The sequence below is a fragment of the Enhydra lutris genome, unplaced genomic scaffold, assembly GCF_002288905.1.
Source record: "Enhydra lutris kenyoni isolate GAN:26980312 unplaced genomic scaffold, ASM228890v2 scaffoldscaffold5, whole genome shotgun sequence".
In the NCBI taxonomy this organism is placed as follows: Eukaryota; Metazoa; Chordata; class Mammalia; order Carnivora; family Mustelidae; genus Enhydra; species Enhydra lutris.
The window spans coordinates 32,698,972-32,726,285 of record NW_019154089.1 but is presented as its reverse complement, the minus strand read 5'-3'; the positions used below and the strand labels follow the sequence as shown (position 1 = coordinate 32,726,285).

General features: G+C 41.0%; 2 protein-coding genes across 7 annotated transcripts in view; one reads left to right on the top strand and one right to left on the bottom strand.

Moving 5' to 3' along the window:
• LOC111140990 (gem nuclear organelle associated protein 5) overlaps positions 1-22,103 on the bottom strand; it is a 43,698-nt gene extending 21,595 nt beyond the window's left edge. For 4 of the 6 annotated variants that reach the window (XM_022493283.1, XM_022493284.1, XM_022493287.1 and 1 more), the window contains exons 1-15: positions 21,889-22,103; positions 20,924-21,084; positions 20,046-20,227; positions 16,829-16,980; positions 16,498-16,617; positions 15,004-15,136; positions 13,939-14,104; positions 12,859-13,071; positions 11,501-11,586; positions 8,759-8,841; positions 7,507-7,643; positions 4,627-4,700; positions 3,980-4,161; positions 1,622-1,761; positions 36-207 (exon numbers count right to left, since the gene is read on the bottom strand). In XM_022493283.1, the coding sequence (XP_022348991.1) occupies positions 36-207; positions 1,622-1,761; positions 3,980-4,161; positions 4,627-4,700; positions 7,507-7,643; positions 8,759-8,841; positions 11,501-11,586; positions 12,859-13,071; positions 13,939-14,104; positions 15,004-15,136; positions 16,498-16,617; positions 16,829-16,980; positions 20,046-20,227; positions 20,924-21,084; positions 21,889-22,054 (2,167 nt within the window). In that variant the 5' untranslated portion in view covers positions 22,055-22,103. The remainder of the gene's footprint in view (positions 1-35; positions 208-1,621; positions 1,762-3,979; positions 4,162-4,626; positions 4,701-7,506; positions 7,644-8,758; positions 8,842-11,500; positions 11,587-12,858; positions 13,072-13,938; positions 14,105-15,003; positions 15,137-16,497; positions 16,618-16,828; positions 16,981-20,045; positions 20,228-20,923; positions 21,085-21,888) is intronic. The other 2 variants (XM_022493285.1, XM_022493286.1) reach the window with 2 other exon arrangements.
• Positions 22,104-23,553: 1,450 nt separating this feature from the next.
• Positions 23,554-27,314, top strand: part of LOC111141072 (mitochondrial ribosomal protein L22) — a 29,338-nt gene continuing 25,577 nt past the window's right edge. The window contains exons 1-2 of the mRNA XM_022493401.1: positions 23,554-23,598; positions 23,681-23,723. Coding sequence (XP_022349109.1) covers positions 23,571-23,598; positions 23,681-23,723 — 71 coding nt within the window. The 5' untranslated portion in view covers positions 23,554-23,570. The remainder of the gene's footprint in view (positions 23,599-23,680; positions 23,724-27,314) is intronic.

Here is a 27,314-nt window from a genome sequence, read left to right as displayed (position 1 = left end):
AGGCAAGCATTTACAGGCTCCTGGTTCTGACTGACCTTGAGGAGGCCGGGAATGTTCTTGCATGGAAGTAAGCCATTTGTACACACAGAAGTCATCTGCCCCTGAGTAGATGCAGTCTGGATCCAGGGGGGACCATGCTACACAAAGCAGTCGACCTCGATGTCCTCGGAAATTGCAAAGAGGCTCTTCTCGGAGAGTATCCCACACCTAAAACCCAAAGTCACACAATAGCATAGATAAATTCTGGTTAATCCATTACTTTGGGGGATTTAAGTTAAAAAAGATTTTTTAAAAATATGTATACTCTCATTTCCCCTTATGATTTATTATTTTCTCTTAGGAGTTCAAATTTTAGAAATATTTTTTCTTGTAGAAGGCTTATGCACTCTGGGATATACAGACATTCTTATGAGGATGATTCTGAATGGGCTTCTAATGGTGCCCTACAGATTTCACTGTACTATATGAGCATTCTGTTTTTTGGGCTTGGGAGTCTGATGTCATGAAGAGAATTTTTTTTTTTAAGATTTTATTTATTTATTTGACGGAGAGAGAGATTACAAGCAGGTAGAGAGGCAGGCAGAGGGGGAAGCAGGCTCCCCGCTGAGCAGAGAGCCTGATGCAGGGCTCAATCCCAGGACCCTGACGTCATGACCTGAGCTGAAGGCTGAGGCTTAACCCACTGAGCCACCCAGGCACCCCTCATGAAGAGAATTTTAATTTAGAGCCTATACTTGCATGTGTAGGGCATGTGTATGATTCTGATTTCTCACAGGTGACTCTTTTGTCCCCATCTCTGTGAGATTATCAATTTCCTTACGTTTCTTGAATTATCCCATCTCCATTTCACAGAGGGCAGCCCTTCCTGGTTCCTAGCTTTGTGCAAATAGCTCAGTCACAACTCAACACTGAGATGGACATCCATCAGAGGTTAGCTCTCCAATTACTCACGTCTGTTCTGGTTCTGGTATCTGAAAGTCCTACCTCATGGCTCTGGCTTGGCATCTCGTCTTTATTTTTTCCAGTTTGAAGATTTTCGACTCACCAGTTTATCATTAAAAACTGTTATTGAGGGGTGCCTGGGTGGCTCAGTGGGTTAAAGTCTCTGCCTTCAGCTCGGGTCATGATCCCAGGGTCCTGGGATCGAGCCCTGTGTCAGACTCTCTGCTCAGCAGGGAGCCTGCTTCCTCCTCTCTCTCTGCCTGCCTCTCCGCCTACTTGTGATCTCTGTCAAATAAATAAATAAAATCTTAAAAAAAAAAATCTGTTATTGATTTATGGCCCCCGTTTCTGTGTTTAAAAACAGGAGCAAGTACTTCTCACATCAATTTAGTCCATCATATGACAATAAGAATGAAATGTTAAAAAACAGCTCTTCTTATCAATACTTTCCCTGTCATCTAAATAAAACAAAAATAAAAATAAAACCCCAAAACCCAATCTTAGCCTGCCAAGGGCTCAGATATGTGGGATGAACTAAAATGCCTTCTAAAGCTCAGAATACCCCTTTCTGTAGAAGATAATGGCCAGAGAAAAAATGTACACAACTGGGGGAAAAGAGGAAAGAGTTCCAGTTAGCATACATAGTAAAGCACCTACAGAATCAAGGACACAATAGTACCTGAGCTGTACCATCGTAGGAAGCAGATACCAGCCTTCCATCATGATGTGGGCTCCATGCCACACTGGTAATCTTGGCTGTGTGCCCTGACAGGGTCCGGTAGGGCTCTGTAATGGTCACTGGAGATTCAGGATTGCTCTCTAAGAGACAAGGGGAAGATGTCATTTCTACCAATAGCAACAACAAAAAGACACAGCGGAGTTAACATGGAGAGTCAAGATTTTGCCATGTGCTTTCTAGACGACTTTCAGCAGGCCGTATTATTTATTGGTTAAGACAATGGGCACGTAAGCAGTGCCTCCCACATGGGTTTACCACAAGAAGCGTCAGCTGTCATTCTGTCTTTCTAAAAGCCACCAAAATGAAAATAGTATCTTTTGCATGTAATATCAAGAAGGATGTATCATCACTTTTATGGTAGCTGAAGATACATACATAATGTGAATCTAATCATATTTTCATACCAGACTATCCCAGACTAAGGGGACATCTATAAAATAACGGGGCAGTATTAAAAAGATTATAAAAGAAAAGAAAAGGCTTAAAAAAGAAAAGAAAAGAAAAGAAAAGAAAAGAAAAGGCTTAGAGACTATTCTTGATTTTATAAAGGACATCGCTGGATCAACTGACAAAACTAGAATATGAGGGATGCCTGGGTAGCTGTTGGTTAAGCGGCTGCCTTTGGCTCAGATCATGATCCCAGCATCCTGGGATTGAGTCCCACATTGGCCTCCTTGCTCTGCAGGGAGCCTGCTTCTCCCTCTGCCTCTGCCTGCCACTCTGCCTGCCTGTGCTCTCTCTCTCTGACAAATAAATAAATAAAATCTTTAAAAAAAACCACAAGAAAACCCTAGAATATGGGTGGTAGATTAAACTACTGTATACATATTGTTAAATTAACTGAAGTTCATAATGGAACTGTAGATTGTAAGGGAATATCCTTATTCTTACAAAATACACAAATATTAAGGGACATGGGGCATGATGCATGCAACAGCAACAGTTTGGAAAAAATATGTACTCAGGCACACACATACACAGAACCACGTGACTATGACAAAAGGTTAACAGTTATTGAACGTGTGAGAGGGTGTATGAGAGTTCTCCGTATTATTCTGGAATCTTTCCTCTAAGCCTGAAATAAAGTAATATTGATTCTGGCCATTTTTTGGTCTTTTCCTGTTATTCAGTAGATATGAAATAAAAAACAAATAGAGATGTTAGTGTTAAAGTAGACAAAGATCTACATCACTCTGAACAGTTAAGTTAATGCCCTCTGCCAAAGTGGATGCTTAATTTGGAATCCCACTAATAATAAGGACGAGGAAAAGTTGTCTAATGTGTCATGCTCATTAGTTATACACTGTCTTCTACTAATTGTTAGGAAAGTCTGTTTATACTTTAATAGTTTTTCCATATTGCTTTTAACTTGAGGGAACCACTGCTAGAATCGTTTTTTTTGAGTTGTTGTTGTTACAGATAAGGATTCTCAGAAAACTATGGAAAATTCTAGAGAAAATAAAAATGTCAACTATGTTCACTACGGCTGACAGCACACACTTGGCAGTATTCTAGAAACAGTTTAGTGTTCGATTATAATTTCTTCATATTAGGAAATTAGGAAAAAAGTAATCTCACTGCTTTTGTGTTTAAAAAAGCAGCTCTTTTAACCATGTATGCAGACTCTCTCTCACCACCCCAAGATCATGACCTGAGCCAAAACCAAGAGTCTGATGTATAACCGACTGAGCCACCCAGGCTACCTGTCTTATTTTAATGAAGAAGAATATGTTACTTTTGTTTTGTTTTGTTTTGAAGGATTTTTTTTTTTTTAAAGATTTTATTTGACAGACAGAGATCACAAGAAGGCAGAGAGGCAGGCGGAGAGACAGGAGGAAGCAGGCTCCCTGCCGAGCAGAGAGCCCGATGCGAGGCTCGATCCCAGGACCCTGGGATCATGACCCGAGCCGAAGGCAGAGGCTTTATTTAACCCACTGAGCCACCCAGGCGCCCCACTTTTGTTTTGTTTTTTAAAGATTTTATTTATTTAATTTGAGAGAAAGTGAGATAGAGAAAAGCAGGGTGAGAGGCAGGCAGAGGGAGAGGGAGAAGCAGGCTCTCCCCTGAGAAGGGAGCCCAATGCAGGACTTGATCCCTGGACCCTGGGATCATGACCTGAGCCGAAAGGAGATGCTTAACAGACTGAACCACCAGGCGCCCCAAGAGTATGTTCTTTTAAAAGCAGAAAAAAACAACAAGAATAACATTTTAATACCAAAAAGCAAGTAAAAAAAAAAATTAGAATGCAAAGTAGCTGGAGTGTAAAGAGTGCAAAGCAGTGTAAGAAACCAAAGGTACCTATGACAGTCTTTAGGTTGTGCACATAAATGATGGCATTGTTGGACCCAGAGGCCATCAGGTAGCTCAGCTCTGGCTGACTGCCATGCTCATGATGCCAGCTGATGGTATTCACGAGCTTGTGATGCTGCTGGATGGTGCATATCAGTTTCAGGTTGGGAACCTGAAATATTTCTATTGATCTGGAATAGCAAACACATGAGAAGAAAGACAGATGATCAAATTACAGTCTAATGCAAACAGGTATCTCCCTCATTCCATCACTCAAATAAAGGTGAAATGGAATAGGGTAACCCTATCTATCACTGCAAAGTTCTCTTACAGAGAACTAGAAACAAAAGGCTGTTCTTTCGACAACTATATTCAGCTTTAAGAAAATCCCAACAATCTCTGTAAAGTTGTGTTTCTCAGCCTCTTGTGACAAATGGTGCTATGGAAAAGCTAAAATAGAATTAATGAACCAATGGCTAAATTAGGACTATTTGCTATGATCAACATCAGAAAGAGCACAGTGAGGTCTAAAAAGCATTTCTGCCCAGGCTTACATTTAAAAAATGAAGATTTAGACAGTCCAGTGCAGTAGATGAGCATTTTGTGAAGCATAAAATAATTTTCTTTTTTTTTTTTTAAAAGAAACAAACACATACCCGTCTTCGTTGCCAAGAGCCATGATTTTGCCATCTGCTTTCCAGCTGATCTCTGTGTGTACAGGCAATTTGTACTAGAAAGCAAAACAAACCGATCTTGACTAAAAGCACTGTTCTTCTCTCTGCGTATCTTACAAATCAATGATGACAGCATGAGAAAAAAAGTCCCTGGAGTTTAAAATGTTCTAATTATGCAACTTGTAAATAACCTACATAGAGTTACCACAAGAGTTACTAAAAGCAAGCATTCTAATTGTAATTTGCTTAATTGGGACAAAAAAGAGAGGCCAGTAAATATTAAATATTAAAGTTTACAGTATCTAACCTTCATTAAATGAACTTCATTTACATTACATTTGAACTTCATTAAAATGATTTTTATCCCACAGCAGAGAAGGTAACATGTCTATTGGCTTGGTAATATGGTAATATGGGGGTCATGTCTCCTTTTTTTTTAAAAAAAGATTTTATTCATTTATTCGACAGAGAGAGAAATCACAAGTAGGCTGAAAGGCAGGCAGAGAGAAAGCGAGAAGCAGGTTCCCTGCTGAGCAGAGAGCCCAGTGCGGGGCTCGATTCCAGGACCCTGGGATCATGACCTGAGCTGAAGGCAGAGGCCTTAACCAACTGAGCCATCCAGGTGCCCCAAGGGGTCATGTCTCCTTAACAAAAGCTTTATATACACTACCCTGGTTCTCTTCCTATTTCTGTTTCTTTTTTTTTTTTTTCCTCCCAACTGTTGGTGTTTCACCAAGGGACACCCTCTTGTCTTCTTATCTCTTTAGAACATTTCATATATGCCCACAGCTTCTTCAGCTACCATTCATCTGAAGGAATTCCAAATGTCTTTCTTTCTTTTTATTTATTTATTTTTATTTATTTATTTTTTACATTTTATTTATTTATTCGACAGACAGAGATCACAGGTAGGCAGAGAGGTAGGCAGAGAGAGAGGAGGAAGCAGGCTCCCCGCTGACCAGAAAGCCTGATGCAGGGCTCGATCCCAGGAACCTGGGATCATGACCTGAGCCGAAGGCAGAGGCTTTAACCCACTGAGCCACCCAGGCACCCCTCTTTCTTTCTTTTTAAAAGAGAGAGAGAGAATGAGTGAGTTCTCAAGCAGTTGGGGAGAGGCAGAGGGGAGGGAAAGAGAGAATCCCATGCAGGCTCCACACCCAGCATGGAGCCCGATGCAGGGCTCAATCTCATCACTCCAAGATCATTACCTGAGCCAAAATCAAGAGTTGGATGCTTAACTGACTGAGCCACCCAGGTGCCCCAGGAATTCCAAATTTCTAACTCCAGCCTAAACTACTTGTATGAAGTCTTTTTTTTTTTTTAAAGATTTTACTTATTTATTTGACAGAGAGAGAGATATTACAAGTAGGCAGAGAGGCAGGCAGAGAGAGAGAGAAGCAGGCTCCCAGCCGAGCAGAAAGCCTGATGTGGGGCTCGATCCAGGACCCTGAGATCATGACCTGAGCTGAAGGCAGAGGCTCAACCCACTGAGCCACCCAGGTGCCCCATATGAAGTCTTTTTTTAAGCTTTTATTTTTAGGTAATCTTTATACCCAACATGGGGCTTGAAACCACAACCCTGAGATCAAGAGGCACGTGCTCTGGGGGGTGCCTGGGTGGCTCAGTTGGTTAAGCATCTACCTTTGGCTCAGTTCATGATCCTGGAGTCCTGGTACCGAGTCCCTGGCTCAGTGGGGAGTTTGCCTCTCCCTGCTTGTGTGTGTGTTTTTTAAAATATTTATTTATTATTATTTTTATTAATAATTTAATAATTAATTTTATTATTATTATTTTATTTTTTTTCTCAAAGAAAAAATAAATCTTGAAAAAAAGAATAAAAGAAAAATTAAGTCTTGGAAAAAAACAAAAAGTCACATGCTCCACTGACTGAGTCAGCCAGGTGCCCCTCCTTGCATGAAATTCTTATGCACATTCAACCACAAAACTAAAAGCTCTTTCAGAACAGAAATTTTATCTCTTTTATTCACTGCTGAATGTTAATGCTGAGATAATATTTAATAAAAGAATACAGTTGATAAAAATCAGTTTGATTAAATGTTATTTTTGTTATTCAAAAATTCAAAAATAGGAGCCCCTGGGTGGCTCAGTGGGTTAAAGCCTCTGCCTTCAGCTCAGGTCATGATCCCAGGGTCCTGGGATTGAGCCCCGCATCCGGCTCTCTGCTCAGCAGGGAGCCTGCTTCCCTTCCTCTCTCTCTGCCTGCTTCTCTGCCTACTTGTGATCTCTGTCAAATAAATAAATAAAATCTTTAAAAAAAATGCTCATTTGCAGGAGTAAGGAACTTTCAACATTTACGGTTTCCCTTCAAAAGACAGTTCTGGCATAGATAAATTGATAAAATGGTAAGGCAAAAGTGATTAAATTTGGGTCTCTGGGTCAAGGATATAAGCGAACTATGTGTATTATTTTTGTGTAAATTCTGTAATTATTTCACCAAAACATTAAAAATAAAATGGTTATTCTGTCTTGAGCAAAGTACTTTGCAGCCACACTTGGTCACCATATTAATTTTTACCAAAGTCTCACTATGGAGGAAGTGGCTGGCCTGAAAAGGATGCTGGCCAGAAAAAGATCTGAATATTTATCATATATCACCATGGCAATTGAGACAAAACTTTTATTTGTATGTATGTGTGTGTGTGTGTGGTTAAGTTCCTTGGTTTATTCTGGAATTAAGATTTCTACATTATGTATTATAAATCAGAAATTCACTAATGCTTTTAGGAACATCTAAGAAATCTGTTAGCATAATGCATATCTCTAATAATGGCATTGTTATGCAAGATGGGAAAGCAAGATGATGTAGAGATTCAGAGAAGACTTTAGACCACAAGAACTCACTTTGATTGAATTGGTGTCCCTGATGAGTTTGTTGATATCATAGGCCTCTCCACCAAGCTTCCAGGGGTTATGCTGTAAGACAATCCCTTCCCCTCCACAGCTGTATAAAGTGAGGGAAGGTCTGTCTCCTTCTCCTCCTATAGGAGATAATAAAGTTTATTAGTTTCGAATTTCATCAGCTTAACTATTTGTTGCTATACTGTAGCATACTATGAGATGTTTTAAAAGAATTTTATTAACACATTGGAATAAATTCACTGTTCCTTGCATATAAACACAGTTATTGGGAGAAATAAAAAGATATACTAATTCTAGAGTAATATTTATAATACAGAATATTTGTTTTAGCCATTCTTCTGCTATTCAAATAGTACGGGTATTAAAGCTGGGTTAAAAAAACATGTTCGCAATGTTTATAAGAATTTATTTACCTTTCCTTTCAGAAATGAGCCCTCCATTCCGTGCACATTTAAACATATGGGTTTCCTGTGACTAACTGTAAGGGGCTGTCCTCAAAGCAATGGTTTAGTATTCCGGCAATCCTCTTGTTGACTCTCAAGAAGCAAACAGTGGTTCTTGTGGGTTTCTTTAAGGATGAGTTTTATTTTCACCACTGCTAGAACTATGCCTGGCACCAAATCAAGGATCCACTAAAACAGTTGTTGAATGAATGAAGGAATGACCTCCAACTGCAATGCTGCTTGGGTTCTGATGATTTACATTATTTTCTCTGTGTACTGCCATTACTATGGATATCACTTTAGGGGTAATAAAGATAAGGCTGAGAAGCAAGAAGAGGTAAAGGGTCAGACTACAGTGATGCCAAAAAGAGATCATTTGAGGAATTCTAAGTGTGCTTTGATTGTAGGTGAAAACAGATTATCAGTACTCCATTTTTATACTCAAATAACATTGTAATTCTGATAAAATTAAAAAGAAATAGCAAATTTTAGTGAAAAAGCATTAGACCGGGGGCCAGAAGCCAGTATGAGGGAACTACATGCACCATGAAAAAAATTCAGCTTGAAGAGACCAAATGATGCTTTCGAGTTTGGGGATTCTTATTATGGGTGAATGGTTCTAACTTATTACCTGCTGTGACTACCCTTAGGGATCCTTGGGGAGACATAGCAGCCTGCCTAAGCAGTCACTGTACTAGAATATTTATGGCTTTCTAGCTTGAGTATCTTACAATTAAACTGAAAGAAAGAGAATGCACTCATGTTTGCTAGAGAATGGCTCAGGTACTTACCAAGCGAAATGGGGGGTAGTGGTGGCCCCCAGGCTAAAGTGTACACAGTCTTCTTATGATATGTGCTAGAAATCTGTGGAGGTCTGGGGGGAAAGGGGATGACAAACAGAAATTTAAACAGAAGGCACAGTGGAAAACAGACCCACCTTTTTCTAAAATGTTCCTACCTACTAGTTGCTGCTACTAGAGAAAAACAATTTAACAGTATCCTTCTCTAAATAGCTGATTTTGGAGAAGCCAACCCTTAAATAACATACCATGGGAATGATACCTGCCACCAAAATGATTAAGTCCCAAAAGTACTTTACCCAGAAAAATAGGTTATCCCTCCCCGCTACCCCCTCTCCCTACTGTGGGACCAGTTTGGGATTTTTTCCCCTCTCCCCCCAGTTACCCACTTCACTTAAATGTCATATATTCTTTTTTTTTTTTTTAATATCATATATTCTAATGTTACTGTAGTTACAAGTATGGTAAAGGTTATGACAACTAGAGAAAAACAGAACAAGACAGAAAATGTGAACTGTTCAACCCAGAACTACGGTTACTGCTAAGTGTCTGCTATCATCATACAGATGGACCCACCTCACTTTCAAGTAAAAGACCAGAAGTCATTTTAGGCTTACCCTGTCATTAATATCACATTCTTAAACTAAGGCAAGATTTTAGAGAAGTCTAATTTCAAAGTTTTTGACTGAAGACATCTTGCTCTTGAGGGTCATGTGGAAGGCTGGGGTGGTTAAAGACACATGAAGTGTCAGTAAAGGGCAGTATGGCTGTTACCTTTACCATAAACCGTGTTCTCTGTATGATGTGTGAATTCCTGGGGTCCAGAACCTATGACCAAACTAGCTGTTGACTTATTTACTTCCACATTTCTGACACATGCATCATCATCATTCTGGACAATAAACTCCAATTTCTTTGGGCTCAAAGAAATAAAACAAGTGGTCCTGACTGAATACTGCCTAACAGCGTATCTATACCTCCTACTATATACCCTTCCTGTTTGTGTTTGGATATTCAGCTTGTAATAACCAGAAGATATTAATTTAATAGAATTAGTCAACAATTTTGTGAAGACACAGAGCTATTTAAATTGAATTCTGGTTTTACTTTTTTCAGTGCCCCTTTGAGATAGTATATTATTATTTTTTGAGAATTAAAAAATGGAGTTAACTGCAGAACAGAAAATGCAGTAACTGACTGCATATAGGTTTACGTATGTACTTAAAAAATTGCATATAAAAAAGGTTGCCTCTGCAGTGTAGCTAATAATTCTTACTTAGAAATGAATGATCTAGAATAGGGATTGGCAAACGTAGCCTGAAAAGGGCCAGCCAGTACCCATCTCCTCTCACTGTGCTCTGGTGCTATGAAAGCAGCCTCCGATAAGGTGTAAACAAATGAGTGCAGCTGGGTTCTGATAACGCTTTATCTGCGGACATTGAAATCTGAATTCCGTGTAATTTTCATGTCATGAAATAGTAGTCATTTGGTTTTTTCCCCCAATAATTTAAAAAGGTAGAACCATTCTTAAGCCATGAGCTGTGGCTCTCCAATCCCTGGTTTAGAACAGTGCTGTTCGATAAGCACTGGGCCTTGTGCACCCAAAATGTGGCTCAGGAGAAACAAGGAACGCAACTTCTAATTTGATTTAATTTTAATTATTTTAACTATAAATAGCATTTTGGGGCTACAAAAATGAACAGCGTAGGTCTGGAATCTAATCAAGCGTCTAGGATAGCTGTGTGTTAATAGACTCATAAAGTGAGCCATACAGATGAGCCACATATCCAGCATAAAGCTTTCTTATAGCCACATTCAAAGAAGCAAAAGAAATAGGTGAAATTAAATTTCAATAGTATATTTTATTTAGCTCAATATACAAAAGTATTATCTTTTAAAATATCAAAATAAAATAATTATTGAGATATTTTATATTTTAGAGGAGGGGAGAGGCTGTCTTTGAATTCGAGTGTATTTACACTTACAGCACAGCCCAATAGTCACCTGTGGCTAAAGACTACTGGAATGGACAATGAAGCTCTAGATATAACTTCCAGCTTGCAGGGAATATGGGGAATACTGAAATGAGTTAGAAATCCCCACAAAGAAATAACTAGGTAAGCCCAAAATGTAGAATATTTTCACCAAAAACTTATCTGGTATCTTCAAACTGAAAAGGCAATGTTATGGAAAGAAGTGGGGGTGCTCTTTTAGAGTAAGAGAGACTAAAGAGACAAAATGCAATGGGTTGAACCCTAATTGAAATGAATTTGAAAAAAAAATAGCTAGGAAAAACATTTTTGGCTCAGCTGAAGAAAAGTGTATATGGACTGGATATTAGATCATATTATGGAATTACTATTAATTTTAAGTGTGCAAAGATAAGGAAAGTATGGCAAAATGTTAACCAATGGTGAGTCTAGGTGGAAGGCACAGAGCTCTTCTTTGTACTAGGCTTCCAGTGTTCATGGACACCTGAAAAATTCTGTAAGAAAAGCTGAAGGAGAGCAGAAGCAAATGATTTATTTTCGTGGTAACCACAGGTCCGAAAGCCTGAACACTATCACCTGAAAAAATTTTAAAAATATAAATCCAAGTTGTAAGCGTCAAGTCTCACAGCCAGGATCTTAAAGATGTTTCCCAGGCCAATTCTGATGTACATCCAGGCTTATGCATCAAAATTAACTCCATCAATGACATTATGGTCAGTGGGTCAAACACTCTATTTCTTACTTGTTGGAGTAGGTGTCATACAATCCCACTTTCCCGTCATCAGTCCCAAAAGCTAAGCAGCCTTCCTTGGCTGGGTGCCAGCACAGCTACAAAACACAGGAGGAGAGGGGCAACACTGTCAAGGGAACCATTGGGTTATCCTTCGAGTATTCAAATGCACAACTTTCTTGCTCTTGGTATCTTCTAACTTTAAAAGTAACAAATTCTCATTATTTAATAGAAGCAAAGCAATACAGCAAAGTAAAAGTCACTGGTAAGCTCACCATCTGAAACATCCCATTGCCAATTTTGTATCTTTCCAGGTTTTTTTTTTGTGAATAAAGCTAAATATATACAGTTGAAAAAAACAAAAATAGGCTCAAACATTTAAATGATGTGCATGATCACTGTTGAGTGGGGAGAAAAGATTCCACAGTACTTTAGAAAATAGGAGTCTATTAATATAATCTGCAACAGTGGTTCTCTGCTTTATACTAGTGGGAGAATAGGGACACCTGGGTGGCTCAGTTGGTTAAGCTGCTGTCTTCAGCTCAGATCACGATCCCAGCGTCCTGGGATTGAGTCCCACATCAGGCTCCCTGCTCAGCGGGGAGCTTGTTTCTCCCTCTGCCTCTGCTGCCACTCTGCCTGCCTATGCTCTCTCTGTCTCTCTGACAAATAAATAAATAAATAAATAAATAAATAAAACCTTCAAAAAAAAAAAAAAGTGGGAGAATAGAGTGGAGGGTAGGATGATTTTTTGCGATCTACACTTCTATACAGTTTGGTTTTCTTTTTTTCTGTTGTTACTATGTTGTTATTATTTTATTATTTTTTTAAAGATTTATTTGTTTGAGAGAGAGAGAATCTCAAGCAGACTCCACACTGAATGCTGAGTGCCTGCATGGGGCTGGATCTCAGGACCCTGAGATCCCAACCTGAGCTGAAACCAAGAGTCAGACACTTATCCAACTATGCCACCTAGGAGTCCCTGTTATTTTTTTATTGAAGTATAGTTGACATACAATGTTATAATTAGCTTCAGGTGTATGACATAGTGATTTGACAATTCTGAATGGTTTTCCTTTTAACCAAACATTTATTGCTTTTAGACTAAATAGAGAAAACAAAAAACATATATAGTTGTATAATCTGCAATTCATGTTTTATAATTTTCACTTTCCATGAATCACCAACACCTTTCCATATCAAAGAAAGAGCCACATTAACATTTTTAATAGTTTGATATCATTCAATATGTTTTGTATTATAACTTAAATATCTTCTATGAATGTACATCCAGATCATTTTTAATTTCTTACTACAAGAATTACTTATTCGAAAAAAGTTCAGAGCAAGCTCAAAGAAATCATCCTTACCGCTGTAACCTTGGACTTGACACCCTGCCAAAAATTTTTCACATCGTAGTTGTTCTTGATGGACAGTGTATTCCATACGCGGATCATGCCATCCCCAACGCCTATGGCCAAACAGCCCATGTCCACAGGAGAGAAAGCTAGGCTATAGGCAAACCCACCGAGGGAAGGTAGGGTCCAACAGCACTCAAGGGTGGCCATGTCCCAACATTTTACCTGAAAAGATTAAGGGTTAGGGTCTAAATATAAAAAAAGATCAGAGAAACTAGAAAAAGACTTAACATCTCAAATTGGATGGACTCCCAAGAATGGGTAAGAATAATGTAATTTAACTATTCCAGTAGGTATTAGAAAAAGTACCTCTTAGATTAAAAAAAAAGCAATAAGTTGTAAAGCTCAAAGGGACCTTAGAATACATTTACTCCCAGTGATGTCAAGTGAATTTAGGGTCACACAATGAATAAACCAGACCCAGGGCTCCCATATCCCAGAATCCACTGGCGTTTCCATTCTACAGTATTATAGTATTGGTAATCGCCTCATTTGGCAAACCCTAACTAAAAATGAAGGTGGCCTCAGGACACTGGAAAATCACTGGAGCTATCTCAAAAAAACAAAGTATCTTATACCCAGGGGAATGGAAAGTGCTACATATTTAATCTTCACTTATTGAACAGAGGGGCTTGGGAGAAAACTGTGTGTCAAATAAGCCTAGCATAACTGCAAAACACTTGAGCCAGTTCTCTCTTGGAGATTTCACGAAGAGCAGATATTTCTCTACCTAAACTATAGACAAAGATATTTTAAAGTCAGAGCTGATGATCTCACACATCCTTCCCTGGGCACGTGTACAATTCTTTATCCTACCTGCTTTAACAAAAAGGCATTTTGGTGGTTCCTCACCTTTCCCCAAACTTTTGCTGTTGACATAGTTAGCAGTGAGCAGTAACAGTAACTCTGAGATTGGTTCGAGGGTCTAAGGTGGGGCATGAGAACTGATGGATGGTTTGAAAAGCCCTCTAATCCCATCCAAGTCATAAATCACTGCTCTACAATGCTGAATGCAAAATAAGCAGTTCTTACGTCTCTGTCCATTGATGTAGAAAGCAGCAGCTGTTTGTCATCCTCAGTTTGTAAAGGGCATAAGTTAAATACAATTCTTGAATGATTCTGTCCTTCTGATGAAGCACTAAAGAGGGTATATTTCCGTCTCCAAGACTGAGTGAGATCCCACAGTAACAACTCGCCTCTGTGAAGGAAAAACAAGCACGAGTTCTCTTTCACAAACGATCTGAAAACAAGTGATTTAGGGACAGGGCTTAGGGGCCCTCTGTTGCAAAATAATCTGCTAACTGTTCTTTTAAGGAGAAGAAACTGCATATCCTGAAATACGCACAAAATAGCTCAGAAAGAACCCACACAAGATAAGGAGCCACTGACCGTGGAGAGGGGACTCTAGCCACTTGAGAAGATTGAGGTAGGAATAGTAAGTAATTCCCTATGCTCTTTCTGAATGACATGAATGTACTGTATTACCTTTGCAGCAGACTTTCCTAACAGCTTTAATTGTAAAATACCATCATAATTTGCACAGCCCTGGAGCTTTAAGACATACTCTCTCTTTTTGGGGCCTGTGTGAGGGAGTAGGGCCAAGACCAACATTTTTTGGGTGGGGGGAGGATTTTTATATGCTTTAACTCATTTCATTTAAAAGCAGGGCCCTTCCTTGTCTGCGGCTAGAAGCCAGTACCCAATACGTTTTGTTCTGTGAATGGCTATAATCACCCCACGAGACAGGAAATCCTATAAGCTCCCTCTTTTTCATATGAAGCAACTGAAGCTCAGAGTAAAGGGTCATGCTCATGAACACATAGAAGATAAGAGACTGATTCTGAGATGTAGTTCTGCCTGACTTCAGAGTTCATGCTCTGAACCACCAGGCTACGCTTACTGGATTTCCTTTCTCAGCACTATTATTATAGACGGCATAGGAATTTGTCTCATGGTTTTTCTATTACAAATGGCCCATGGTAATAAAAGCCTTAACTATTTCTTTTTCCATCTTGTCTAGAAAGAGAAGCCTACAAATTCCTCAAGCTAGAGTAGAAAATAAAGTATGTCAGAGAGTGTGACCAAAAAAACACTTACCCAAAACAGCTGGATACCAGCTGTGTTGGTTGGTCCTTAGGCCAGTGGAGTGTCAACCAAAGTCGTTCTTTAACAGTTGGGTCTATACCCCCTCCTCTTCTTTTCAGAAAGGGCAATTTCAAAATCATCACCCCTGCAGATTAAAAGAAGGTCAGAGGGTGCTCAAAACAGTGAAACAACGTAAGTCCCCAGCAGTTCACAACATAGTTTGTGGTTTAAAAGTCTGTTAGTTTGGTTACTTAGAATTCAGACCTCATTTGCTCATGGAAATGTTATGATACAGAGTTTTAATATAGTCTAATTTAAGTGACACAAGCTTTCACAGGCTGTTCTGGCAACCTAAGCACATTAAGAATATTGTCTGTCTGGGAAAATGAGGTTTCAACTGAACTGTGAACCCAGGGGGTAACACAACTCCAGATTCTCCAAAGTTGGCAGGCCCGAGAGTGGGATTCCTTCTTCTAGTTGGCAAGAAAGCAACACAAGGGGCAAATATGGCAGTCAACGTGGGAAGTACCTCCACCCCCAACAGGCTACTCACCAGTGGTCCTTAATCCCTATTATATATCAGAACGACTCACTGGTGGAGCCTCTAAAAATATGTATGTGAGGGCCCAACTCCTAGAGATTCTGATTCAGTAGATCTGAGGTGGGGTCCAGGCACCCACATTTTCCAGAAACTCTCCAGGTGATTTTGCTGCATGACTAGAATTGAAAACCGTTGTATCAAGATTTCCATAGGCTTAGAGGCCCTTCTGGAGGGATTCCTGGCCTAATGTTGTCCCCACTTGGGAGGATCAGCCATAGTATGCCCAAAAGCAGCCCACAATTCTTTAAAAAATTCTGTTTTCCAGAATTACACTATTCGTTACCACTGACTAAGCTATAACTATGTGCCAGTACTGTGTTGTTTGCTTTATATGCATTAGTGCACTTGGCTAACGATGATAAAACCTTCATGGTTTTTAAATAAAGTGGAGAAAGAAGACTGCTATAAAGAGAAAGGCTCGATTTTCACTATAAAGCTCAAGACCACTCTGCCTGGAGTTCCTCTCAATTTGTAAATTAAAGGTGAAAGTTTTGTTCAAAGAGAGAAGCTTGGGAAACTGAAGGACTGAGGGTCCCTGTAGTTTGGATAAACTAAGGTTTAACATTTAAACCTGCGCTTTTACACTGGGTATAGATTATTTATCTTGCATTTGTGCATTAAAACCTCTAGCTCTTTTCTATTTCTCTGATCCAGACCATGCTAAGCTGGAATATTCCTATTCTTATAACGGACATCTTGCCTTCTCTGCGGTGCCCCTTCTAGGAATGCATCAGAAACCCTCATCTCCAGACTGGGAGGAGCAACTTTCTGGATAGAAAAGTAAAGAACTGCCTTCTTGCAGATGATGACACACCCTCAGGATAACAAGACACAGTAAAAAAGTTTCTACTTCTACCAATCACTGTAGGTTATATCACAAAAGAAATCTCAAACATCAGTCTTACCTCGGCCTCTAGAGCAGCTCCAGATTCGAATGGTCTGATCTTTGCTTCCAGTGGCTAAGTAGCAGCCTTTTGTTACTGGAGTTTGTTCTATAACTTTACCGTTGGGAATTTCAGGTTCTTCTAGGGTAGAGATGGTCGTTTTGTTTTTAATTTGTATGAAACATGAACTTGTCAAAGAAAAACTAGTTTGCAAGGTTCCTGAAACTTAGCTATTATGTCGATAGATCTGATCTGTAAAACCTGAAGTTTTAAATGTAATTCAAATGATACAGTTTCACCCACATTGTTCTTTAAGTCTGAGGAGTACTTGACCCTCTTAAATCATCTCTACCTGAATTTTCCTCCTGATTTATGGATAAACAGTCTTCACCAGGCAGGGGACACCAGGCTATGGAGTGGATCTCATCATCATGGCCTCGAAGCCTGTGAATAACTTCTCCTTTCTTACTGATGTCAATTATAACCACTATGCCATCCTTGTAGCTAAAAAACAAGAGTTAGAAATATTGAAAAATGTAGACAGAACAGTAAACATAAATAATAAACATTTTGGATTAGGAACTATCATTGTGCACTTCTAAAAGGTAAGTGTATTTGGGATGAGGGAAAAGGGAAAAAAGCATGAAATAATCTTGTTTTGTCCTTTTTCCAAAATGTTCATTTTCTGTTTCCTGGTGGTTCTAACACATGGATCTCCCTGCCCCTCCAATCAAACTCTTGGCACTAAGTAATAATGTATACATTGCTTGGCATACAGTTCAGAGTGTTCGAAGGGACCTCCCAGAAGAACGGTTATTTGCGGCGCCCAGCAAGCCCTCTGACTAGAGATAAATTTGTCCTAACACACTTACACCTCTCCCCCTGCCTCCCCACCTTTTTTTTTTTTTTTAAAGATTTATTTATTTATTTATTTGTCAGAGAGAGAGAGAGAGGGGGAGAGAGCAAGCACAGGCAGACAGAATGGCAGGCAGAGGGAGAAGCAGGCTCCCTGATGAGCAAGGAGCCCGATGTGGGACTCGATCCCAGGACGCTGGGATCATGACCTGAGCAGAAGGCAGCTGCTTAACCAACTGAGCCACCCAGGCGTCCCCTCCCCACCTTTTTTTTTACAAGTGATCGTATTTCTCTAACTATGAACTTAACAAAAGCTATAGTACTGTAGCTTCTAAATCTGGATATTCTAAGGCTATCATTTTTTTTTTAATTCAGAGGACACTAAAAAATTTGAATAGCTTTTTAAACAAAAAAGATGAAGTACTTTATACACATAAAGAAGTCCACCAACCCGCTTAAGGAAAAAAAAAAAACTCCAATTACCCTGTGGCTGAAGTCCTTTGTACATCCCCCAATCAAACCTTGCTCCCTCTCTTCTCCAGAGGTAAACTGCTATTTGTGAATTTTCTGTTCTGTCATTCCTAGCCTTTCTTTGTCTACATTCCAAAGATGATGGAAAATGATTCTGTTTATTTTAAAACTTCATACAAATGGTGTCATGCAGTCTGTTTTTCCGTAGCTTGTTATTTTTCACTTATTGTTAGTCACCCACACTGATGCATGTAACCCTGGTTCCCGATCAGTCACTATACTATTGAACAGTGCTCCGTTGTGTGACTATGGCACGATCTATTCAATTTCTCTTTTGGAGGGGTTCCGTTTTTGGCTATTACAAACAAACCCAAACAAAAATGCCATTAATAATCTTAAGCACACTTAAGACAATTTCAGATTTGATGCACAGTAGTGGAAGTGCCAAAATGTAAGATGTGTCTAACTTCACTTTCCTAGAAAGTGCACAAGTGCTCTCCAAAGTGGCTGTACCTATTTACATTTCCTACGTGCTAGATGGTTCTGTAGGGAAACATACCACTACAGCTCTATTTATTTTTCTCCTTTTATTAAAAACATTCCCCCCCATTATAGCTTTATTTAAAGGAATAAAATCATATATCAATCTCTGCAGGTATGGACTTCAAAAACCATCAAGTTTTGCAACCTAACAGTCAAGTGATCAAGCTGTTCTGCAATTTTTATCAGCCCTTCAGGGAATGATCATCATTTTGAAGATCCTCTAAAAACAAATCGTTCTGATTCAATCCTGTGTCTGAATGTGCAGTTCCTTCTACCTGAAAGATTTCTTCTTTTCTTGTGAATTCTTGCTCGTCTTCAAGGTCAGTTTGATTCAACCTTCTCTGATCCCTGCCTACCACCCAATCTGCTTCCTCTCTAGCGCTCCCACTTCACCAGCAGACCACTGATCCACAAACCCTTCTCTTTTCACTGTTACATACCCACACCTGTCTTCCTCTCCTTCTCCCATGCTGCAGATTTCACCATCCATCATCATAATCATTCCTTTAAAAACATCCTTAGCTCCTTTGTCCTGTCTCTTTCAGAGGTATTTACTCCATAAAACGCCAAATCTTGTCAAATCCAACCATACCCTTTCTCAATAAGTCTGAAGTTTATTTTGAATTCATGACTTTGATATAAAGCTTCACACTCAACAGGGACCACTGGACCTACACTCTCTCTCAGTAAGCTCGTTTTCCTATTCTCTGAGATGATTATTTTCACATCTTCTTGCATGCTCCAGCCCCACTTTGACCTTGACTCTACCTTTTCTGATTTATGCCTCATGGAGAAAATCAGAAGCCACCAGAATGAAACACCCTCCTCCTGCAACCAGATCAACAAACCTACCTGCACCTGTTTCCATATTCTCACTTGTCCTTTCTACTTGTGATCTGGAGCCAGTCCCCTCTTGACTTCTCAGTATCACTGCTGTCTTTATCACTATCTATCTGTGCAACCGGCTCTTCCTCTTCCATCAATATAAAAACATGCCTTTATTATCTTCTATTTAATATTCCTTTGACTCCCATGTACCTTCTCTGGCTTCCTGTCTATGCACATTTGTACAACAAACAAAAGTCTCCATGTGTATCTTGACTACTGTACCCCCAGTTTCTTGAATCCACTCCAGCCAGACTTTCCCCTCCAACATTCTAGAGCTTATGTCAAATCTTCAAACTAGAGTGAAAAGACATCTTTGGGAGAGAAGTAGATGGAGTGGTGAGGGAAAGGGGGGGTGCCTGTTTGGGCAGTTTATGTGAAACATCCCCTTGGTGATGGAGGTGGAGGCAGAGAGCCCAATGCCAGACTGTTCTCCCCATCCAGACGGAGGGCTGAGAACCGGGACAGAGCAGAGTTCTCGGACACTCATGGAGTAAATGTTATCTCTAAGAGCAAGTATCTGAGGGAGGAAAAAGGGGAATGAGGGTATTTCCTACATTTGGAGGCTGACTGAAGAAGTCAGATGTGAAGAATGAGGAAAGTACATTGTTGTAGAAACTAAAGAAATAAAAAACAGAAAGTGAGAGAGATGGTAAGGGCCTGGAAGTCACAGGAATAAATGTTACCAAGGGCTCAGGGAGTGGTTAATACCTATAAATGGCTTCCTCTGAGGAATAAAGGGGACAGGAGAAGATAAAGCAAATGCAAATATGCTCATTAAAATAAACTACCAGAACAGATGATACAGTACTTACCCAATGGCTACTAAATCTTCATGATGAGGTGAGCAAGTAAGACAGAAAATTGTCCTGGGTTCTATAAAGTGGTGCTGGCTGTCATTTCTGTTAAGCCAGTAACAGAAAACTACTCCCTTTTCATCTCCAGATACTATTAAATCCTTCACTTGAGGAGACCAATGCAATGCTGATATTGTATGCTTTAAAACAAGACAAAAATACATTTGCTTCTCATTTGTCAGTACTGAATTTTTCTTTGTTTTTAACCTGTACAATACTAGGCACATTGATAGGTACTTACCAATGCCACTTGTAATACCAAGCGCACATGAACCAAATGGAAGAAGAATTTACCCTCCTAAGGATCGAAGAACCATTTAAAAACATTCCTTCCTTTAATAGCTTAATGCAAAGTTCTTACTAAGATTAAGTGAGTCTTTCCCTTTTCTACATTCTCTCAAAAGGCAGGTTTATCAAGTAATTACCTGGTTTAAAAAGAAGTTTCATTCACTCATTTACAGTTTATATCAGGAAGTCTTTTTCATGTAAAGAACCAGAGAGCAGACATTTTAGACTTTGTCAGCCATACTATCTCTGGTACCACTACTCATCTCTGCTGTTTTAGTATGGAAGCAGCCAATACTTAAATGAATGACTGTGGCTATATTCCAATAAAGCAGTTTGCAAAAACAGGCAGCACTGTATCTTGCTGACCTCTGGTTTATATGTATCTTTTTCCAAAAAAGTTTTGAGGCATCTTACAATATAGAGTTTGTCATGCAGTTAAGGAACATGATTATAAAAGCTAACTTGCACAGATGAGCTAGCATACTTGAAACAAAAGAACCCCCAGCAGATAGACAGTAATGGTCCGAGAAACCAGTAAGCCATGATACCTGATGGAGTGCGTGTTCTGTTACAACTGCTTTTGTCTCTACATCCCAGATTTTCACAGTTCCATCATCAGAGCTGGTGGCACAGAGGTTGTACTGACCCGGGTGATGAGAAAATGTGAAGCCAGAGACCCTTTCGGTGTGTCCCACCAATTCCCCTAAGACTTCAAGCAAAACAAGAATTCAGGTTAGAGTGCTACCTAAGATTCCCCGCAGAATCATACTGTAGTTAGATGAGTGGGACCTCACTTATCCTGTGGTATTACAAAAAGTATCCAGGCACTCAAAATCAGAAATTCCAAGTGCTGGTTCTGGCTCTGCCACAAGACTTCAGCCCAGTCATTTTATCTCCTTGAGCCTCACTCGTTTCAACCGTAAAATGCTGCTGATATCCCTTGATGTTCACAGTTCACAGGCTGAGGAGTGGCTCAAATGAAGAATGTAAAAGTGATTCTTGTTTAGATATGGCCAGAGGTCATTTGGGAAAGAATAAACAACTGGCTTGCCATATCCCAAAGTTTAATCAAACCTACTTTAGAGCATGAAAGCATCTGGCTCAACTCATTCATCTTACAGAAACAAGCATGTATTTCCAGGATCTTGCTTTAGGGCCTGGAAGTTGTAGGCAGCCCCTAAACCCAGGAAGGCTCGCGGGGGCCCGCGCGCGCTGCGTTGGGGAGGGAGGCCACAGATGTTGTAAATGCCTGAGTCTACAAAGGAATAACTTCGGTGAGCGAGCGATCCTACGTGAGAGCGCCAGGAGGCGGGACCGCTCAGCCACAACGTGGTGTAGCTCAATCTTGGAGACGGGGACGCAACTCGGCGTAGTAATGACTGTGAGCAGATCATTCTGCCTACCCGGGCCTCAGTTTGCCCATCTGTAGAGAAAGGTAGCTAGAAACGCCGACCGGGCGCCTCAGGCGAACCCAGAAGGGCAGGAAGGCCGGGGCCCAGAGGTGGGGGGTTACCTCGAAATGGGGGCGTCCCAGGGATCGCGCCGGCGTTCGGGCCCACGCGGACAAGAAAGACAGAGGTCCGCGCTGCGAAGCCGAAGAGGCCCCCGGGCACGGCATCGCTGCATCGGGCGCAGTACCAGTTAGGAGAGGGCGGCAGCGTGCGCGGATCCTGTCCCATGATCACAGGCCAGTAGAGACGAACCAAGGATGAACCACAGGGACAGACCGTTCGCTGCCCCACGCCGTAGCCGGGAAGGGGGCGGGGTTGGCTCGGAGCCCCGCCTCGCCGGGCCCGCCGCTACGGCGCGCGCCGAGGTCCAGGCCACACCGCGAGCTCTGCGCTCTCTCTCCCCCCTCCCCCCATCTCGCCCCCCGCCCCGCCACCGCCGGGCTGGGTGGCAGGCAGTCGCGCGCTCTGGCTCTGCCTCCCAGCCTACCCGCGGACAGAAGGTCTGGTGCAGCCTGAGCCTAGCCCGGGGGTTAGGCATTCTCAGGTCCTACAGCAAAGTACATAATTAAGGGCTTAGACTAGTGGAGTCACCTCCCCGCACAAACGTTTTATTTTTGGACCAGTTCAACCACTATCCCATCAACTATTTTTGAACGCTATGTGCCAGGGCACTTTGCCAGCTCTAGAGATTCATTCAAAGCATCTACAACAAGCCAGTTAACAAAAAGATAAAAGTTCGAATCAAATCAAAAGGCAAGAAAGAGTTAGTTTCGGCAAGTGGGTGGAAATTCTGGCTCTAAAGTCTTACTATTCGAAGAGGAGCAGAGCAGAGTGACTGTTGATTGAGTGCCGACTCTGTGAAGGGAATTGTATGTGGTTAACTGCTGTGGAGGAAAGGGAATGGGAGTTTCAGATTTTGCGCTTGCACTCTCCTACTCCTGTATTGCTTGTTTGCATAGGGTAAGTGGCACTCCTGCACAGGCAGCGAACGAAACCTGAAATAGCTGTCCTTATGTAGAGAGGTCAAGCATATATTTTGGCTGTGGGTAGGAGGACCAATTTTGGAGGCATCCAGCCCCAGATTGAATTAGTGGTTTTGCCAGCTGTTGGAGAGACTTTAATCTATCCTAATCTGTTTCCTCATTTGAAGGAAGATGATAATCCATGCCTTGTTGGATTGCTACGAGGAGTACATAGATTTAGTGGAACGCCTGCCAGGCATATATGGTAGCAAGTTGCCGGTGAGAATTTATTTCTTGGAGGTCAGCTTGGAGATTAATATGGGAATTAGTAATCATACTTTGTGTTTGAGCTGTTTGTACTTTGTAGAGCTTTCCACACGATCTCTAGTGATCTTCACAACAAGCCTGTGTTGTAGGGATAGTTATTTCTGTTTTGTTGAGAAGAAAACTGAGGCCCACCCAGGTTAGGTGGCTGGTTCACCGTCTCTTTTCTATAATATTTCCGGCCATTTATGAGGTGAGGTTTCTCAATCTTTCTTCACCTCGATGAATGTCCGGAAACTCACTAGTTTTGGGCTTTATTAAAGTCATTCATTCCCATGCAAGGCTGGCCGGATCACACCCAAAGCGCAGGCGGTGTGTTCGCGGTCGTCTCCATGACAGCATCCGGGGTGTAAATACTGCTGCGTCTCCAGCGGGGGAGGGCAAATTGAGGACTGCGCATGCGCTTTGTCCAGACAGTGCTTGAACTCGGAGGCTCCCGTAGCGGGGGAGGGAGAAAGATGGCGGCGTCAGTGCTGGAACGTATGGGTAGGGATTTCTTAGTGATTTAGGCGCGGTAGAGGGGAGTGGAGGTGGGAGTCTGAATTGACCGCTTGTGTTAATGTTTCAGGTACATCATGGATGCAGAATCTGAGGGGGAAGCTGGCCTTAGGGTAAGTCTTTCATATCGGAGTTTCAGAGGGCTCAAGGCCTCCTTCCCAGTTTGTCAGTTAATTACTGAGCGCCAGTGTGCCACCCACGGCATTGAGGCTCCGGGGCTGGGGAAGCCAACGAGATAGGCAGTCTCTGCTTGGTCACTCCATCATTCCATCGCCGTAGCTCTGAGGGAATCAGGATAACCCGTTTGGGGACATTGTAAATCTCTTCTCCAAATAATCTCTGAACATGGTTACACTCTCCCAACCGTGTTGGGAGCGTCCGACCTTTCCAGTTACCTCTCTGGTTACTTGCTTCCCTGAGCAGGGACTGTGCTGTAGATCACCCACGCTTTACAACGTGCCTGGCATTATGTTAAACGCTTTATATGCATCATCTCATTCTCATAATATCTTGCATAGTGTAGGTATTGATGGGCCCATTTTTCCGACAAGGAAATTGAAGCGCAAAATGACTTTTCCTGGGGCGCCTGGGTGGCTCAGTGGGTTAAATCCTCTGCCTTCGGCTCAGGTCATGATCCCAGGGTCCTGGAATCGAGCCCCGCGTCGTCGGGCTCTCTGCTCTGCAGGGAGCCTGCTTCCTCCCCTCTCTCTCTCTGCCTGCCTCTCTGCCTACTTGTGATCTCTCTGTCAAATAAATAAAATCTTAAAAAAAAAAAAAAAGACTTTTCCTAAGTTTCTCCGAATCACTGGAAGTTTTAAAGCTTTATACTGTATTCTCTAGAGCATTCTTAGACCTCAGGACAAATGCGTTTTTTTAAGGTTAGGGAATGCAGTTAAGTTAGAACTGTCAAGGAGTCTTTATCTGCCACCTTCTTGTCCCTCTTATGCAGTACAGCTATTGATAGTTGGAGATTGATAATCTGAGTATAAATTATCTGATCGGCGCATTTGTTGGAATTTATTTTGGTTTAGTTCACAGGCTTCCAGGACAGATAAATTGGGTGTGTATCCACTTTTTAAACTGTATGATTTTGGAAAAGTTACTTCTCTTTTCTAAGTTTTAGTACATACATATGCTAGGAGAGTAATATTAGTACCTATGTCATAGATTTTTTATGAGGATTAAATGAGGTAATGGATATGAAGTGTTTAGTATTGTGTATGGCATGTAACAATCCCGTTCTAAATTCTAACTGCCATTACTGTTTTTAATCATTATAAATTGTTACTGAGTTCACATTATATTTAGCTCTGTTTCCAGTTCTTTGGTCAGGAGACCCAGGAGGTGGGCTAAAGAAGAAAATGGGAGGCAGTGCCCCTTAGGATTTGTCTATACTTTGCATTTTTTTAAGATTGTCTCTTATTATTCCATCCTAGTTATGCTAATTTACTTACTTCACCTGAATATGCTGTTATTTATTTGCTTCTTGGCTTTCATGCTGTGCCTTCACTTCCTGTCTATAATATGAGTTCTAATTATTTAAACCCTGTTCATATGTTTCTTATGTAGATAATCTCAGATCTCATTGGAAAGGAAAGAAATTAATCTCTTCTTTTAGCACGTGTGTCTCGAATAGTGGCTTCATGTTATGTTTTTGTGCCCTTTACCAGCTTGTATACCCTGGATAAGTATGAACAGTTCTCGTTTCTCTTTATAGTTCCAGGTTAGGGTCTTGCACAAAGTGAATATTTGGTAATGTTTGTTGGCTTAAACTGTCCTGCACTGAGTTACACTTGGCAGCTCTGAGCAAGCAACTTAAGCAGTTTGTCTTCAGTCTTTTTATCTATGTAATACAGGATTTTGCTGGATAATCCCTAAGGCTCTTTTTAGCCCTGAAGTTACATACTTTTATGAATCCCTATTCTGGACTTTCTTTTTTAAAATATTTATTTATTTATTTTAGAGAGAGATGGGAGGGGCAGAGGGAGAGGGAGAGTAAATCCCAAGCAGACTGCCCATGGTGCATGGAGCCGGAGGTGGGGCTCGATCTCAGGACCCTGAGATCATGACCTAAGCCTAAATCAAGAATCAGACACTTCACTTGACTGAGCCACCCAGGCTCCCTGAAAATCTGGCTTATTAACCATCCACATGGGTATGACATGATAACAAGAACCTTTTGGAACAGAGAATTCATGCTCCTTAGTCTGCAAAATCCCTTGTCTGCCCCTCCCCACCCCCCTTTTTCCTGTCACTTTAGCTAATAGTGACTTTCACCTGGGGGCAATTTTGCCTCCATCCACTACTTTCAGCCCCGGAGACATTTGGCAATGTCTGGAGACGTTTTTGGTTGTCACAACTCAGGTGGAGGGCGCTATTGACATTTAGCGTCTAGAAGTGAGGAATTCTGCTAAACATCCTATAAGACACGGGACAGTCCCCACAACAAAGAATGATCTGGCCCACAGTGTAAATATTAGAGAGGTTGAGAAACTTCTGGGTTTGTCATGGTTCAAAGTTGCTGGAATTTCTTTTTTTTTTTTTTTTTTTTTTTTTTTTGGTTTGTTTGCTAAACTCTTGTTTCCTTGTTTGATTGTCCTTGACTTTCACAAAATGAAATTATATTGAGTTATGACAATATATGTATCACTTCAGTCCTTTATTTTAGATTCTAACTGAGGCAAGATAGAGAATGTTCTTTTATTTCACTCTCAAGTGTGCGATTAACTTAATGTTAGCTGAAGTAAATTGAGAACGGAGAATTTTTTACCTGGTGCATGTAATAACAATAACATGATATTCTCATGTTGAGCCAGAGGCCAGTATTATCTTCACTTGGGATTTGGGTGTACCTTGTACTAAAGTTCAAAATGAACTTTGAGCAATAGATAGGAAGTATTATTTCTCAAATTGTGACTTTTTAAAAAAATTTTATTTATTTGATACAGAGAGAGACAGAGAGAGAGAGAGAGCACGTGGGTGTGAGCTGTGGGGGGGGAGGTGGCAGGCAGAGGGAGAAGCAGACTCCGTGCCAAGCGGGAAGCCTGATGTGGGACTGGATCCCAGGACCCTGGGGTCATGACCTGAGCTGAAAGCAGACGCTTAAGTGACTGAGCCACCTGGGTGCCCCTCAAATTGTGACTTTAGAAACTCAGATACTGTTTTATCTGAATTCTTAATCCTAAAGTTGGCTTTGTATCTGCTACTTTTCCATGTCTAATGACTATGGGAAGAATTTGAAAAGTGACACTCAAACTGAATCCTTAAATATTGGTAGATGGAAGACATGAGAGTAACAGGAGTAAGGAAGTTCATATGCTAGTCTCAGTATACCACCTACTTTATTTTTTTTTTTTTAATTTTATTCATTTATTTGACAGATAGAGATCACGAGTAGGCAGAGAGGCAGGCAGAGAGAGAGAGAGAGAAGGAAGCAGGCTCCCTGCTGAGCAGAGAGCCGATGTGGGCTCGATCCCAGGACCCTGGGATCTATGACCCGAGCTGAAGGCAGAGGCTTTAACTCACTGAGCCCCCCAGGCACCCTTACCACCTACTTTCTGTTTGAGGTCTGACAGTCTCACCACAGTGTGGGCACCCGTGTGTATACACAGCATGTGTGTACAGGGACTTTGGAGAATTGGTTCAGGCCTACCTTCCTGAAGCTAAAAGGACTTGAACTTCCCAATAAATGAAAGGATATAATA